At 25.5% G+C, this 17460-nt stretch overlaps 2 protein-coding genes across 4 annotated transcripts in view; one reads left to right on the forward strand and one right to left on the reverse strand.

Annotated features, from left to right (window-relative positions):
* The first annotated feature begins 204 nt into the window (after positions 1-204).
* On the forward strand, positions 205-7654 carry LOC100161448 (erbin). Its single transcript, XM_008186350.3, has 11 exons — positions 205-433; positions 510-675; positions 3350-3485; positions 3549-3838; positions 3914-3988; positions 5007-5132; positions 5195-5414; positions 5504-5791; positions 5873-6039; positions 7179-7298; positions 7364-7654. Coding segments are annotated over exons 1-11 (1701 nt in total). The 5' UTR covers positions 205-431; the 3' UTR covers positions 7475-7654.
* Positions 7655-8289: 635 nt separating this feature from the next.
* Positions 8290-17460, reverse strand: part of LOC100160306 (acidic fibroblast growth factor intracellular-binding protein) — a 15376-nt gene continuing 6205 nt past the window's right edge. For 2 of the 3 annotated variants that reach the window (XM_029488864.1, XM_029488865.1), the window contains exons 2-9: positions 14252-14352; positions 13960-14158; positions 12229-12348; positions 12018-12125; positions 11707-11934; positions 9575-9703; positions 9372-9497; positions 8290-9043 (exon numbers count right to left, since the gene is read on the reverse strand). In XM_029488864.1, the coding sequence (XP_029344724.1) occupies positions 8971-9043; positions 9372-9497; positions 9575-9703; positions 11707-11934; positions 12018-12125; positions 12229-12348; positions 13960-14158; positions 14252-14345 (1077 nt within the window). In that variant the 5' untranslated portion in view covers positions 14346-14352 and the 3' untranslated portion in view covers positions 8290-8970. Of the gene's footprint in view, positions 9044-9371; positions 9498-9574; positions 9704-11706; positions 11935-12017; positions 12126-12228; positions 12349-13959; positions 14159-14251; positions 14479-17460 lie in introns of those variants that run through there. The other variant, XM_001945983.4, reaches the window with a different exon arrangement.

The following is a 17460-nucleotide window of genomic DNA, read 5'->3' on the forward strand; positions in this document are numbered from 1 at the left end:
ACATAGATACCTACATAATTATTCATTGTGTTAGACCTACACATTCATCGATCCGCTGAAAACGGCCAACCTAGTGAATAGTACCTACCTTGTACCTACGAAAACTATGAATAACCACAAACCGTATTATGAAATAAGTAATTTACCTTGTAAACATTGGCTTGTTACATTAGCCAGTATTATAGTTGCTGGTATCTGAGTGTATTTCTTATCACAACTGGAACGTCTGGAGCCTCCAAGACTATGTGGATTTATTTTTATGGAGGTATGTTTGGAACCAGATTAGAACGTTCGCAAACCAGTTTCCTTTTTTTTTGTTTGCATTCATATCATTTTCGGTTATCAAACATTCACATTTTTAAAACAGATTCCCACCAAGTTGAACTCATCGTATTTTCTCAATTTTTTTTTTGATCACGTTTAACCGATGAATGTAAGTATAAAACATTTCGTATACAATTGATTAATTATAAACATTAAACGTTAAACAATGTTATTTTTATTTTTAGGAAAATCATGTCTCTTTTATCGTGCTTTGGCAGGAAAAGCTCTAACCACCAATATGAAGATTATGTTGATTTTATAGATATGAACAACTCGGATCTAGTTGATGTACCATTACATATATTTCTATATGAAAGGACTCTGGAAAAATTATTACTATCTTCTAATCATGTAAGGAAACAAAACATTTATGATAGTTTTATACGATTTACATAATAAAAATATAAATGTACCTACCCAATTTCTGTTACCTACTAAAAGAGTTTTTTATTTTTAATAACTTTTGTTTATTTATTTCATTGCTATAAACTTGAGGACATAACAATAATATAGTGAGTACCTACAATATTAAAGCATGATAAGAAAGTATATTTATATCTTATGAATTATTTATTATGTTGTAAGTATTAACAATTAGGTACTTAAATTCATGGTTATTCTTAAATGTATGCAGTGAAACCTCAAAATATCGAACACTTTTGGTCACTGAAATTTTATCAAATATGTACTCTATTTAGAGGTGTTCGTTAAGGGAGGTGTCGCTGTATAAGAATATTTGATATTTGTATTATATTTCCTATATACCTAGTACCTTTATAGTTAATATTATAAATTAATAATGATGTACTGCCTTCTAAAAGAGTGGGAAAGTGGATTCCACTCTATTGTACAGTGTGTGTCTAGAGGAGTCACTGTAATTGATGTATTAAATTTGAATTCAATAATATAAAATCATTGTCTTCAAAATACGATTCTGAGTAGGGACCATAGGTGCAAATTGTGTTTGAGATTTGGGGGGAGGGGCTAAAGCCTTACTTTGATAATATGGAATAAGCTTAAAACAAAATATAGGAAATGCTTGGGGGGCTTAGCCCCTAAAGCCCTCCCTATTTGCGCCTATGGTAGGGACTATCCTCTGCCTACATATTGTATATTTTATGATATTTTTGATGTTAAAATAATTTTTTTAATATTGATTTTATTTTACATTATTATTTATTATAATAGATTGAATTAATTTTTGTCAAAAATATGTCATTGTGTGTATACAATAAATTTGTACTTTATAAGTTTCATGTACCAACAAATAATAATATTTAAGTTATAACAGAATAACTTAAATAATTATTACACTAATCAACTTATGAGAAACATTATTTAAAATTTTTGATTCTTGGCTATACAATTTGAACATTTTTAACATTTTTGACTACAAAATAAAATGCAAATTTTTGAGATTTTGTTAAACGCAAACCTTTGAAATATAAATGTTTATAAAAAAAATTGTGCCCATTCGTTTTTAATATTTTTTAATTGCCTTATATACAATTTTCAAGATTTTGACATTTATAGAAAAAAAAAAATTCTAAATTTCAAATGTCAAATAGTTCAAAACAAGTCAAAATATTTTGAAAATGTTATCATGTTTAAAATATTATACAATAAACATTTGGTAAAAAATTTCAGTAGCTATGGTTACCTATCTGCTTTTGAATTACAATAAAATAAGAAAATTGTTCTATAAGAATTAATTAATTTACGAATGAATGTCAACAACATTTTAACTTTAAACGCTCATAAAAAATTAATTTGACTTTCCGGTAGAAAACTTTTTGTTTGTTAAAGATAGGACATTTTATGAGGAATCTTGTATTTTATTTTCAAAATTTAGATGTAAATAAACATAAAAAAAAAATGAATTTCTAACTCAAAATAATTTCCAAATCTTTATGATTTTGTCAAAATTCTAACTTTATACGCTCATTAAAGTTTATTCTTGATAACGCTACACTTTTTTTTAATTTCCAGTAGAAGAGAATATTACACCGACATTTTTTGTCTCCGTCTTACAAGTGTGAAACATAGCAAATTTTACATTCAGCAGATCACGTTTAGATCCATCACTATAAAAATTAGAGTGAATCGATCTTTTATTAAATATAAAGGTAAGATTATTGGCATTGGCTTTTTATGGCATAGGCTTTTTATTATATTTTTATGAGTATTTTAAGATGTACAGACAATTTACAATTTTAAAATATTCATAAGTCACTTTAAAATTAAAATATAATAAAAAGCCTATGGCATTGCCTAGGCATAATCTTACCTTAACATTTTATAAGAGGTTAATTCACTCTAATTTTTATACTAACGGATCTATACATGATCTGCTGAGTATAAAATTTGCTATGTTTGACACTTGTAAAACGGAAACAACAAATGTCGGTGTAACGTCCTTTTAAAAAGAACCTTTTATTACATTTTTGAATATTTTGACAGAGGGAAAATTTTTAAACTGACAATACTTAAATAAAAATAAATTTTCATTTTTCTTATATCTATAAATAGCTCAAAAAAAGATAAAATAATTTTTTTAAATTTTACTGTGTTGAAAATGCTATTGAAAACATTTGGTGAAAATTTAAAGTATCTACCTACAGTTATTAGTTTTTGAAATACGCCATGAATACTTTATAGATTTTATTAAAAATTAGTTTAGTGTAAAAATCCCTGTTTTCTTTTTTGCCCTATGTTTTTGACAATTACTTGAAATTTTTTACTATTGACCTCCATAAGTTCCAACTAAATTCACTTTCATACCAGAAAAGATGCTGAAGTAGAAAATCAAAGCATTCTTACTGCCCCAAAAGGTGATAAGACACAAAAAGTAAAAATCATCATTGTAAAATCAATACTTTTATCAATCCACTTAGAAGTCAGAAACTAAAAGGTTGTTAACAGCAATTATTGTAGTATAAAAATATATTATTTAGTTTTGTAAGCATCTATTGAAATTGTTAAAAAAAAAATTTATTTTATAGTAGATACTATTTATTTTTTCTAGATTAAAGATTTACCTTCACCTTTATTCCATTGCGGTCAGCTAAAAGTACTACATATAAGTGACAATAGATTGGAACATCTTCCAAAAGCAATTGGATCTTTGGTTAATCTTGTTGAGCTAGATGTGAGCAGAAATTGTAAGAGAAATATATTAAATTATTGTAGGCATTTTAATAAAATATATATATTTTTTTTTTTAGATTTATCAACAATTGATGAAAACATTAAGAATTGTAAAAAACTTTCTATTTTAAACTTAAGTGCTAACCCTATCTCAATATTCCCAATACCTTTGACACAAGTATTGTCTTTAGAAGAACTCTGTTTAAATGACACACAATTAGAATTTATACCAGCAAACATTGGTAGACTTATCAATCTAAGAGTATTAGAATTAAGGGATAATAAAATATCTCAAATACCCAAAGCAGTTTCACGTTTGATGCAATTATATAGACTTGATATCGGACAAAATGACTTCATTGATTTTGTGAGTATGATTAAGAATATTTTTAAAGCTTAAACTCAATCATAATAAAAATGATTACATTTTTTATGGTTTTAGCCTACTGCAATAAGTGATCTTTATGGATTACATGAGCTGTGGATTGACTCCAATGATATTGTTGACATTCCTTCAGTAAGTATAACTAATTATATGAAAATATTGTTTTATATTCTTGTTTATGTGGTTTACTGCTCATAATACGGTGTTGTACGTAGTCTACTGCAGTATTTGTATATGCTGTATGTCTGTATATCTATTAGACCTACACAAAATAAAATATTATTTTCTTAGTTAGCCTCCCACCCACTATAATTTTTGTTCTTGATAAAATTAAGTGTTTCCCTGAAGGATTTTTAAAGCTCTATGAATTGTCCCAATTGAAGTCTCTATCTTAAAACTTAAAAAAGTTATAACAATTTTAATAACCAATGACGCTTTAAAAAAAATGCCTTCAAGAAAATACTTAATTTTATCAAGAACAACAATTACAGTGGGTTAGAGGCAAACAAAAAAAAAAAGAAATGTATTTTGATTAGGTGTTTACTAATTGTAAATTTGTAACTAAAAAATTTATTTAAATTTGATAAATTGGATTCTATATTTATTAGTTATCATGATTAAGACAATTAATAATATAAATATAGTAATAATAGTAATATAAATTACTATAGACAAATTAACAGAACATGGAAATCATACAATTTGTTGTTTAAATGTATGTTGCAATATTTTGTAAGCAGCCTTTGAATAATAGAGAAATTAAATGAGTGTTCAAAAATGATTTTGATTAGAGTTTAATATGAGGAAAAAGAATATAATTATGACCAGCTATTAGAGGAAGTTTTTGAAACAGAAATTATCAATATCGAATTACATTCGGATGAATAAGCTGTGTGTGTAAGACATCAAATACAAAAGATTACATTTATAAAACTGAACAATTCTCAACATTTTGTTCATTTGTTGAATGATGAATATACTTAATAATATACCTGATAACCTGATTTACCATATCTTACAATATTAGGAAGCTATCAAGAATAGTCATAATATTATATAGGAATTTAAATTTATTACTGTCTATTATATTGTTTATGTCAACTCAAAAACATTTACTGTTTTAATTTAATATTCATATTTTTATTTTTAGGAAGTTAGCAATCTACATGAACTATGGTATTTTGATGCTAGTTATAATAGAATTTCTAAAATCGATCAAGATATTCAATTTTGCTCAAAATTAAAAGATCTACATTTATCATTCAACAATTTAAAGGTAAATTTACTTCTGTTATTTTAATTAGTATTATCTACTATTTTATCATAACTTAATTTCAGAGTTTACCGAATTCAATGAAACACTTACATGATTTAGTCACATTAAAGGTGGATCATAATTGTCTGAAACAAATGAATAGTATTTTTGAAGGTCTTCAGTGCCTAGAAGAACTTGATGCTTCTTACAATTGTTTAGAAACTTTATCACCTACTGTTGGTTTAATGAGAAGATTAATTACCTTACGTTTGGATGCCAATCGATTAACCAGCTTACCAACTGGTAAATTGTTTTTTTTATATTTAAAATTAAATAATATTTTAGACTCATAATAAAAACTTAATAACTTGGTTGCCTTCTTTTGTTTTTAGAAATTTGTAGCTGTAGAAGCTTAAGAGAACTCAGCTTAAGATCTAATAATTTATCAAGTATGCCCGATGGTATTGGAAGCTTACAAAATTTAGTTGTTTTAATGTTGACACAAAACAAGATAACAAATCTTCCCCTTTCAGTTCTTAAGTTAAAAAATCTAAATGCACTTTGGCTTTCTGAAAATCAAAGCAAACCACTGACACCTTTACAAAATGATTATGAACATGAGACTGGAAAACATATTTTAACTTGTTATTTATTACCACAAAGAGAAGAAAGTTATATAGGTAAACTTTATTTTTTTTTTTTTTTTTTGTTATTTATGCATATGAAATAAAATATTATATAATATACATTATTTTTTCTAGAAATTAAAGATCAAAACCATAAACCTCTTAAAACAAATACAAGAATCAGGTTTACTGAGGATTCTGGTTTAGAAGAACCAGGAAATTTAATGAGAGTTCCTACACCACATCCAAAAAAAATGAGAGCATTTGCAAAAATGTTATTGGAAAGGAAAAAAAAAAATAATGTAATACTTTTTTTAATTATAAAAATTATTTTAATATTTACAACAATAAAATAAAATAGTAGTAGAATGAAAGTAGCAGTGCTAATACTACTCACAATTTTTTTTATCTTTTTGACAATTAATTATATATTTTTAAATTTAAGAGGACCATTACATAAAATGTTGCCTCCATGTTACAATAAATTGGACAATATACCAATTTTGTATTTATGTCAACATTTCCATTTTCAAATTTGTATTATTAGCTTTAAAAATAGAGCAAATAACCTGCTATCAAACTTTAAGATAAAAACATCCTTCTTAGTTTTCCCCATTTTAATAGTATGAATATTTTACATAATCATAAGTCATAAGTAAGGCTAACATTTGTATGCACTATACATTGTTTTCTAAATCTAGCTTTGCAATGCACTTTTTATAACATACATGTTTCATGTATTTTTAAATTGGCTTAAGAAGTTTCATTTTTAATTATTTTGCATTTTTTGACGATTTTTAATTTTGAAGTCATTTTTCTAATTTGTTAGAGAATTTTAGGATTTTTGGGGCATTATTAAAGTTTTTGAATTCAAAATTTGAATTAAAGATTTTTACATGTGTTCACATGATTTTTATATAGGTACATTTAACAAACTATAACTACATTCGTACAGTTAAATAAATATATAATCTAAACCTACAAGAAAAGTATAATAATTGATGTAAATAATTTTTTTTCCAGATTAAAGAAATCCAAAATGATCAGTTCTATTTGTACAATTTTGTTACAATCCTTCAAAATGTATTCATTTAAACCAAATTTATTAAAAAATTCAAATGAAGAGCACTCTTCAGAATTTTTAGAGTGTAATACCATTTTTTTAGGGCATTTTTTAATTTTTTTTTAAGGCATTGAAATCCCAGTTCTACTTATAACATTTATAATCCCCTTTTAAAAATACCCAATTAAAATATTGTAAAAAAACCAACGAAAGTACTCAGGAGTTCATATTTTTTTATGTTATTTAAGCTATATAAATTAAAACTGCTGAACATACATTGGTATGTTATGTGTTAGTAACACAGAAACAACACACGTGAAATAACGTCTTCTTAAGAAATGGGAAAAAGTTAATTTAGAATAACACTTTAATTTTTAGGAAATATCAAGTGAATTTGACACACAACTTCCTACTGAAATTGATAACTGCTCAATAATAGATCATGAAGCGGAAAAAATGGAACAACTTTATCAAATGAAAAATTGTGTGATTGAGCCAGTATGTATAAATATTATAGTTAAATAGTTGGAATAAAGTTAAATATCCAAAATTCTTCATTGCAGGAAAAAATATATGAACCAAAAGTAAACACTCAAAGAGTTCCGCCTCCATACCATATTGCAGCGGCATACTCAAAACAAGTAACATTTTTTAATAATGAAAATCTTAGCTGAAATAAAAGTATGTGATAAAATAAATGAAAATGTTTGAGTTATAGACATAATAATTTTCACATTATTATATGATCAAACTATACTATACTAAAATTTCCTAATCAAATTCATCTTGTTTTGTTTTTGTAAAAAAAAAATTTATGACTAATGTACATTTTTAACAGGTCCTAATTTAAAAACTGAGATTTATATTTTTAACATTTGCTTTTTTATTCAAATGTATTTATAATTTGAAAATGTACTAATCCAATTAGAGATAGTTTATTATAACAACTAATTATGTATAGAAATCAAAAATACTGTTTTATTTGTCTGAACCCATTGATCTTAAAATTAAATTAAATTTTAAATAATTAATTTAACTGTAAAACATCTACCTTTGTGATGTTAAAATTTGTATAAGTGGTTTAATGTATTGAACTTTTGTGTTTCAGTTTTGAAACTCTAACATAGAGATTAGGAATTAAAAATAAACCAGTACAACTATAAAATCAAATTTAGTTATAGTATTTATAGTATTTTCTCTGTAAACACATTTATATACAATAATTTGTACTATTCTTCTCATTTTTAAGTTCTATTGATGAATATGACATTTAGTGAGATTTTTGTATCTAACTGTTAACAAAGTACAAATTAATAATTAAATATTAGATTTTAATTTATATGTTTATTATAAAACAATATTGTAAATCAACAGTTGTAAAAATGTAACTTAAAGCTATGTACACTTCTTTTATTTTTTTTAAATGTGATTTTTAACTGTTAATATATTTTAACATTGTACGTGACATTAATTAAATTATAACTCAATATTGTAATATTTTGAATTTACCATGTATTTATTGAAATTCACACATAAATAAATTGTATTTACATTAACTTAAGAGTAATTTTCATGTTGTTCAGGTATAGATAAAACAACTAATAACTTTCTAACTAAAACCAAATAAATTGTGGTTAGCCATTAATACTCTAAATATAAATTAATAAAAGTAATTCAAAGTTTTGATTTAAACATAATATATTGACTAAAAGTGTAAGTCTAAATACTATAATTTTTTGCAGTTTACAAAGACATATTATTAAAACACAATACTATACATATGTAAATTTATTAGATTGAAGACTAGCATAACAATTTAAATTACAGTTTTAATGAATTTATACAATAAAATTGTAACACTAGATTTTATGTGAAAGCTTTTAGTAAAATAAAAGTTAAATAATAAAACACTCACAATCTAAATATAACTATCTAATAAAATTAATATAAAACAAATATTTTGGCGTGTTTGAGGTGCCCATGCTTATAAAAATAATTAACTTTTTCTAAAACATATATATATATTAAAATATAGTCACAACTATATATAAGGACACAGGTTAAAAAATATCTGACATAATATTTCAAGTCACTATCTCAGCAGTCTATACTATAAAACAAACAATTTTTTTAATTTTCTTCAAATTTATTACAAATATATTACTGTATTTTAGTAGAGTTGTTTGACACTGGTTGTTATTACATCCATATACCGTTCCCAAGCTTTCTTCACTTCTGCATCCCTAGACAATGTATAATTTTAATTACAAACAGAGTTGAAATGCAATTTAATGCATAGCTAAGATGGTAAACATAAAATAAATCATATTCATACATCCCATATAGTATCAAATACATCAGTCCGTAATAATATTAATCTCATACTTAAATATTATAATATATATTGACAAAAAGTAAGTTGAATAAAGAAAAAAGATAAAAGTAAGTATTTTATTATGAAATGAATAAAAATAACAAGTATTTTCTGTATAAAATATTTTTTTTTATTTCAATACTTTTTTCTGTGGTTTTGGTGATAAAATACAGTTTAGTTCATAATATTTTACTTACTGGAATACATCTAATTCTATGGCACAGTTGACGTATACTTTAAGGAAATTCATCACATCTACTTTGATCCAACCAAGTATTCTCCATGGATCAATAATTCTTTCTACTACTTCCAGGAAGAATCCTCTAAAATTAAATTATAAAATATATAATGACTAATAATGAACATTAATTATAGATAAAAGTTTATTCCTGAAAATTACCTCAAGTCTCTATTGTGGTGAAGATTATAGGCTATTCCTATTATTGCTCTACTCAGCAAACGAAAATTAACTTCCATACTATTATATGTTTTTTCTAGAAACTCTGGCTTTAATTTTTGACATACAATACTAAAAAGAAAGGTTAATAACAATAATTATTATAATTATTATAATATAGAAAAGAAATAAGTTATAAAAAAGTTAATGACAAACACGTATTTTTATTGATAAGTAATAACTAAATCGAAGATAAAAATAAATCTATGATATCAATAATAATATTTTATCAGTGGTGTTCTATGTTATAATTTAAAAGTAAATGTTTCACTTTCACACTTAATGAATTGAAGAAATATAATGTATAAAATAATAATATATAATTAAAGCGTGAATTTGTATATTTATTCTGATCAATTAAATGATATGCTAGGTAAGCAGAACATTTGTTTATTGTCATCAAATATTGAAATTAAAAATATGAAACATTTTTAGTACATATTTTTGCATATTACAAACATTTGATGTTTTAAGGACATATTTTACAATTTTAACTGCATTTTCAACTTAAGTACAAATGTAAATGTTTTTTAAAAATTTTCAAAGAACTTCAAATTAATTATTGTTAATATAAAAAATAATTAATATTTGAATTTTATTTTTAAATTTTTAGATTAAAATTTAAATAAATTGATAATAGTTACAAATATCTTTAATATCTTTACAGGTATTCATTTATTGATACATACTAAGATAGAAAAATATTGATGCATATTTCGAACCATTGATATTATTTATTTATGAAATAATAAATATGATAATGGTTTATGGAAAAATAAATGTTTTTTTTGTGCATATTTGAACTTTTAAGTGCATATTAATCTGCAATCTATCTCAGGTTTTTTTTTAATATTATCTAGAAGCATCATTTTTATTTTCAATAATTTAAGTTTAATTAAAATCACTAATAAATTACTAATACTAGCCACTAATATTCACAATTTTAAATTAGGTCTGCTTGGAATAAATTGTAATTCGAACTAGATTAAGATTTTTTTTTTAAATTTAATAAAACAATAATCCATTATCAGCTATGGTTCCGTATGCATTATTTGCCTGGGTATTATGGTATTATATTACAGATATTGTGTATATTTTGTTTACCTAACAATCCACAACTAGATAAACTAAATTTATATTAACCAAATTCATTATTAGAATATAATAAATTATTTACACATATAATATTAAGATAAAATATTATTCGATTCAGTTGTAATCCTATTAACGAATAAAAATATAATAATACATAAGTAATAACTATTATAATTACAATAATTAATAAGTATACAAACTTGTATGGGATACTGAGTAAATAGTTATATTTTCTTATGATATGGTTATCCCTATAACTTTTCTGTTTATAATATATGATATAATAATATTATATTCTGTGAATATGTAATATTATAATCATTGTTATAAATTATTATTTATTTTTTATAATATTTGTTAATTTTTTTTTATAAAATATAAAACAATATTTTATATCTGTGGTCTTAAGAAAAAAAAATTGACTAAACATGTCAGTAAAATTAATTAACTCATATAGGTTACTTTATAACAAGGAGAAAAATTTAACTCGTTAAATTAGAAGTTAATTCTTAAAACAGTATGGTACGTGTGAAGTAACCAAATTCTCTCAGTAAACAGAGTATAGTTTTAGTTGAAAATGTGAAGTGATGAATATGTAACAAGATATTTGTATATAACCTATACGAGAGATATTAATAATGCAAGTGTAACATACTCTTAACCCTTTGAGGAGCATCCTTGGGATACGTAAATGCAACTCAGGGAGCGGCATGAGAATGAAAAATTGGAAAAAAAATAATGAGCGAAGACGTATATGTATGTACTATTTTAATAAAATTGATAAATGAAAATACATTTTTTGATTAAAATTAAACTTCACAGGTGGCAGCACATATTTGATATAAGGTATTTTACGGTAATGAAACATAAAGAAAGAAATTTAAAAAATTTGAGGTAAAAACGTATATGCTCCTCAAAGGGTTAAAGAAACATAAATATATTAATTTTGATTAAAATTGTACTTAGTAAATAATATTTACTGTTTGTGATCCTTCTCTTTGTCCAATAATACTCTAACTTCTCTTAATTCAAGCAAAAATTCTCGATCCAAGTCAGTGTCTCCAAATTCTGGACTACTTTTAGGATAAGTCCACTTGTTCATAATACAAAGAGTTGGTTCATAAAAGTCAGGAAATGTTAACATTTGTAATTTACGTTTCGAGGTTTCAAAACGCATACAGGCTATGAAAACAATTACTCCATACTTCCTAACAAAATAGTAACATAATTATTGATTAACTTCCTGCAAAATATTAATTAAAACATTAGTTTAATTTTGTTTTATACTTACTTAGCCAGATCTTCTGATAATAGAAATATGCTAGAAATATTTTGGATAACAGAACCTTGAAGTTCTTCAACGGCCTTGAAAACTCTTTTGACATTGTCAAATTGACGTCTAAAATTATAATTTCATGTATAATCTCATGTACAATTTGTTGTTAACAGATAATTTTAGTTTCTATGCGTTATGTTTCTGATAATTAATTATTAATGCAAACCTGCAAGATTTTATAGCGATGCTTGTTTTTTCACTAACTTCATCTAAATCTTTACGATGTTTTGATGATAATTTTTTTCCAAGAAATTCTCGAACAACTATATCATCTATTTCATAATACCTAAATAATATAATAATAGATTAATTTATAGGTTTCAATTTTATATCCAAATTTATTAAATTTGTTAATTAAAAACATTTGAACTGTTATTATTGTTTTATGTCTGTGCTATAAAATGTATTACACAAACTTAATTACCATTTTGGATTCTGAGCGAAGCGATGAATGTATCAATTTTACAATGATATGTATTTTATTTTTTATTTTATTTTTGTATTTATGTCTATCATACCTTTTTAGGACAGTAAAAATGCTTATATTTTCTTCAACAGCACCTTTTCCGATAAGAAAGTGAATCTAATTGGTACAACTAGGGGGTCAAAAGTAAAATTTTCCCAGTAGTTTTCAAAATTGCCGGGCAAAACAAAAATTAAGGAAAACGAGAATTTTTATGCAAAATCGGTTTAAGAAAAAATAGATTTTGGTTTTTGGTGTAACTCTAAAACAAATCACCGTAGATACATAACATTTTGAATGAATGTTTACATTAATTTTCTATACATCATAATATTTTCATTTTCATTTGAGCTGTTTACGGACATTTTCAGTTCAATTTTTTTAGTTTTTTTTTCTATAAATATCAATTAAATTTTATTGTTGGGTCAAAAATATTGAAAATTTAATACAATTTAATATATTGTAACAATGATAGTTGAAAAATATTAAAATTACATAGTCACATTTTTTTTTTTAAACATTTAATGTTCGAATTTTGACAAAATATATCAAATTTAAAATTAAAAAATGATTTTCTAGTTAAAAATGTATGATAGGTTCAACTTTTATAGCTAAGGATTGAAAATTTAAAATGAAGTTTCACGTAAATAGGTTATTATTTGACCAAAAAAATTTTTTTTATAGTTATTTTATGTTCAAATTTAAATGAAATTAGATATTTATATAAACAAAGAAGAATTATTTTAGTTTTGTGTTATATTTTAAAATAATTATACATGGGTACTTGAAAGTTGAAACTGCTAAAGTATATTAATGTATACAAATATGAAAATAATCAAATAATAATTCAACTTAAACGGCTACTGTATCAATTATAATTAATAACAATATAAAATATCCTAGGCTTACAAACCGTCTCCGCTCAGAATCGTTTTTCGTATCATCAAATTCAAATTTAACACCTTCCATTACAGTCACCCATTTGTATTCTTTGTACAACAGAGCGACATCCACTTACCCGCTTTTTTAATTATTGTATTATGAACATAAAATCTAAATCGGATAACTACTGATTTACTTAAAGAAATTAAAAACAAAAACAATATACAATCAGTGACATGGCGAACTTCATTAATTCATGAGGCACAATAATTTATATTAATAATTATAAATACTTAGGTATATATAAATAATTATACATTATATTATATAAATAGTATTTACGTAAATGGTAACTGAAATGATTGGCTTAGTCTTAGTGTGTACTTAATAAATTATTTACTATATGTGAAATACCCAGGCACGTGCCTCAAATAAAATCTTTCGTCATGCCACTGTATACAAGTATCTGAGATGGCGAAACAAATATATTAAGTATACGATATAATATAATATTATGAACATTATTTGACACATAATTAAAATAATAAATACTTTTCTACTAATATGTGTTTCGTTTGTGGCTCTATTTGAAATGCCAGCTGTTGATCTAACTTTGTCGGATAATGTATTATTTTTTCTAGCAAACTGTAAGTCCTGTAATGGTCTAATATGTCGGATGCAACCAAGTCGAGTGTAGTGCCCATCTCCTCCAGAATACCATACTGTTTCAGAATGGACACAGCTTCCGACGCTTAAACAATCAATGGCAAAACAATTCAATACAATTTAATTAATCGCCTAGTGTATTATTATATTATATATCAAGTAGGTAGGTAATGTTTACCGGAATATCCATTCACCCACAGATGATATACGTCTGGATCGACGATCGTGTAGTTGCTAATAAACACATCTACTTCCGGACTAGGTGCGTTCATTATGAACCTGTAATATTTAACGACATATTATAATAATTAATTTTTTTCATATTTTCCAGCACAAAATCTTATATTATTCTTATTTTTCGCGTTTGCTTATCAGACATAAGCACTATCCGATGTTATTATTTTTGTTTATACTTTATCCGGATGCTTACAGATAATAGATTTCAATATAATTGTGATAATGTTTTGATAACACTCAATAAATTTTCACTTTTGCAGGCCACCGTTTTATTGTTTGAAAATTGAAAACATTATTATTGTCCGTATATGACTGTATTAATATAAAAATAATAGTTAATCGTCATTATAATAATATAATTTATTATATCATTATATTTGTAGAAATTAGAAAACCACGAAATTAAAATACCTAGTTATCAATAATATTTTTCGTGCTTTTATTAAATAGGTAGGTAGGTAGAAGGTAGTTTAAGCCATGGTACTAGCATTATTGATTATTAATACTAGTAAAATTAATAAATATAAAATCAATTATTGATCAATGGTACTAGGTACAGTGGCGCAACTAGGATTTCGGGGGCCCCGATGAATAGCTAAGTCTGGGGCTTAATGCTGAAATTAATAGGTACTTACCTAACTTATAGAACAAGTTATTTGGGGCGCCCGGTAATTGGGCCACAAATTAATCTTTTTCCAAAAATGTATAGGTACGGTAATTGCCAATTGGGCCACTACAGATTTAAATTTATAACAGATAAGCTTGGGCAACTATAAATTTTAAATTTTAATAAAATAATATTTAATTCAATTTCTATTATTTATAAGTTATAACTATTAAGTCCTGATTTCCAAAAAAAAAATATCCACCCACCCCCAATGTAATTGACTCGAAGACGCCCATGCCATAAACTGTAATACTATAAAATACAATTTGTAGGTACGATTAAGTAAAAAGTTTAATTAAGTTTAATTTTATTTTACAAAGTAAGACTTTGTACAACTTTTTTTTGATAAGTTATTGATAATTTTAAATAGGTATATGTTTTTTATCCCAACATAAATAAAAATTAATTCAAACATACATTTAATTGTAAGAACATAGTAAGATATCCTAAATCGTGGTAGGCAACAATAATCTACAAAATATATTTAAAAAGTAGGTAGGTACCCACATGGAATAAATAATAGAATGAGATCAAACTTATTATTTGTTACTTTGTTCAGTTGCGTGCTGGCTATTTTGTCGTAGCCCTCTATCACTCGATTACATAATAACATTATTAATAAAATTTGATTATTTATTCAAGTATGTTACGCTGACATTCAGTCTCCGCCCAGAATCGTTTTTTGTATAGGTGATTTATCTTTTAATTTAAATTTAACACATCCATTACAATGACATATTAGGTACCTACTCAACAACTATTGTACCTAGAGCGGTTCCCACTTTTTTTCTTTAATTGTCGACAGGCACGGCGCTAGAATTTTTTTCCAGCGGGGGCAGAGTGGGGCAAATATTTTTTTTACATTAGCTAAGATTTTTTCAACTAACACTGAAAACAATAAATAAAATATAAATATTTTCGTATCATATAACATAATATAGCTATTATATTATAGTACACAAGTTTTTATATTGTATGCTCTAAAAGTCTAAACAGATAAATAGATAATATGTACAAACTTTTGAATAGTTAAAAATGTTTTAAGAATAATGTCAAATATTTTATTTTTTATGTATCTTATGTAAGAAAATGTTTAATCACAGACCTTCAACAACTACCTATATTCAAAATGAATAATTATGTACAAAAATGAAAATTTCTTTATAACTTTAATATTACATACCTTGGTGAATGAATAATTATGTTTCTTTAACTTACCTACATTTCATAAATATAAACTAAAGAAATTGTGTTTAGTAATGAAAGTATTTCCATAAATTAAACATTTTTAAAAAGTATATTTCATAAATTCGTTGATGTAGCTCTTTCAACTTATTATAGTAATATAATAATAATGCAGGACTTGAAACCGATATTGGATACCGATTTTGAATACCGGTTTCAACTTTAAACCGTTAAAAACCGAAATCGATACCGAAACCGAAAACAAAATCGAAAAAAATCAATACTGGTAATCAAAATCGAAAAATATAAAAACTGGTATTCAAAACCAAAAACGAAATCAGAAATCAGAATATTTGTCAGTGGTGGGTTGGCGAGGATGTTCTCTGAGGGGGGGAGCTAGAGCCCCACCTTGCCACCTCTTAGCGCCGTGCCTGCATAATGTTGCTATTTAATGCACATACTCAAAAGAAATTTTGTGGAGGCCTCAGAATCCTAAAAAAATACGTGTGGTACAACTCCTGACTCCTGATCCCTATTGAAAATTCCTGGGCACGCCAATGACTTTGTCTGTTTGTCATATTGCATATAAATCATAAATTTAGTCGTGTACTCTTGTCAATAATAATGAGTCATCGGAACGGGAGCCCTTTTGGAACCTGGAGGCTCCGATGTTTGGCATTGCCATCATCCCTGGTTATTGCACCACTGCAGGTTAGTGGTTAGGCTAAGCTAAGTCCCTTTAGGGCCCGTATTACAGTAGTTGAACTCAGGTTAAACCACTGAATTCGGCTGGTAAAATCAGTGGTTCAAACGTAACCGAGGTTTAAACTATGATTGTAAAACAGGCCCTTAAGCTTATTCAATATTAGGTACTATTATAATAGGGCTTTGGCTTATTTGCGCCTATGGGAAGTAGGTGCCTATGGCATGCTATAGGCATGCCTATGTCGAGGAGCGAGTGTGTGATATTTTCAAACTGTCTAATATTTGTCCCCCTAAACCTCCAGACTCCAGTACCTATGGCCATTATAATTATACATTATTTTGTCTCATATAATCTACGTTTTCATTCATAATAAATTTATTCCCGAATGAAAATTACAAGACTAAATGTCAACATAATTTTTACACATCAACCATCTATCGGGCAGTGATATCTGGATCCCAGGCTAATCTAATCAGCTTATCTGAGTATGATATTTTACCTGTTATTCAACATTATTCTCTTAAGTCTACATCTATATTGCATATTATTAAATACAAATTATATTTATACAGTACCTAATTTTTTTAACGAT

The sequence above is a fragment of the Acyrthosiphon pisum genome, chromosome X (assembly GCF_005508785.2).
Source record: "Acyrthosiphon pisum isolate AL4f chromosome X, pea_aphid_22Mar2018_4r6ur, whole genome shotgun sequence".
NCBI lineage: Eukaryota > Metazoa > Arthropoda > Insecta > Hemiptera > Aphididae > Acyrthosiphon > Acyrthosiphon pisum.

Coding starts and splice junctions, on each gene's coding strand:
- LOC100161448 (XM_008186350.3), top strand. Junction 5,133..5,194: donor TATCATTCAACAATTTAAAG/GTAAATTTACTT, acceptor ACTTAATTTCAG/AGTTTACCGAATTCAATGAA. Junction 7,299..7,363: donor AAAATTGTGTGATTGAGCCA/GTATGTATAAAT, acceptor TCTTCATTGCAG/GAAAAAATATATGAACCAAA.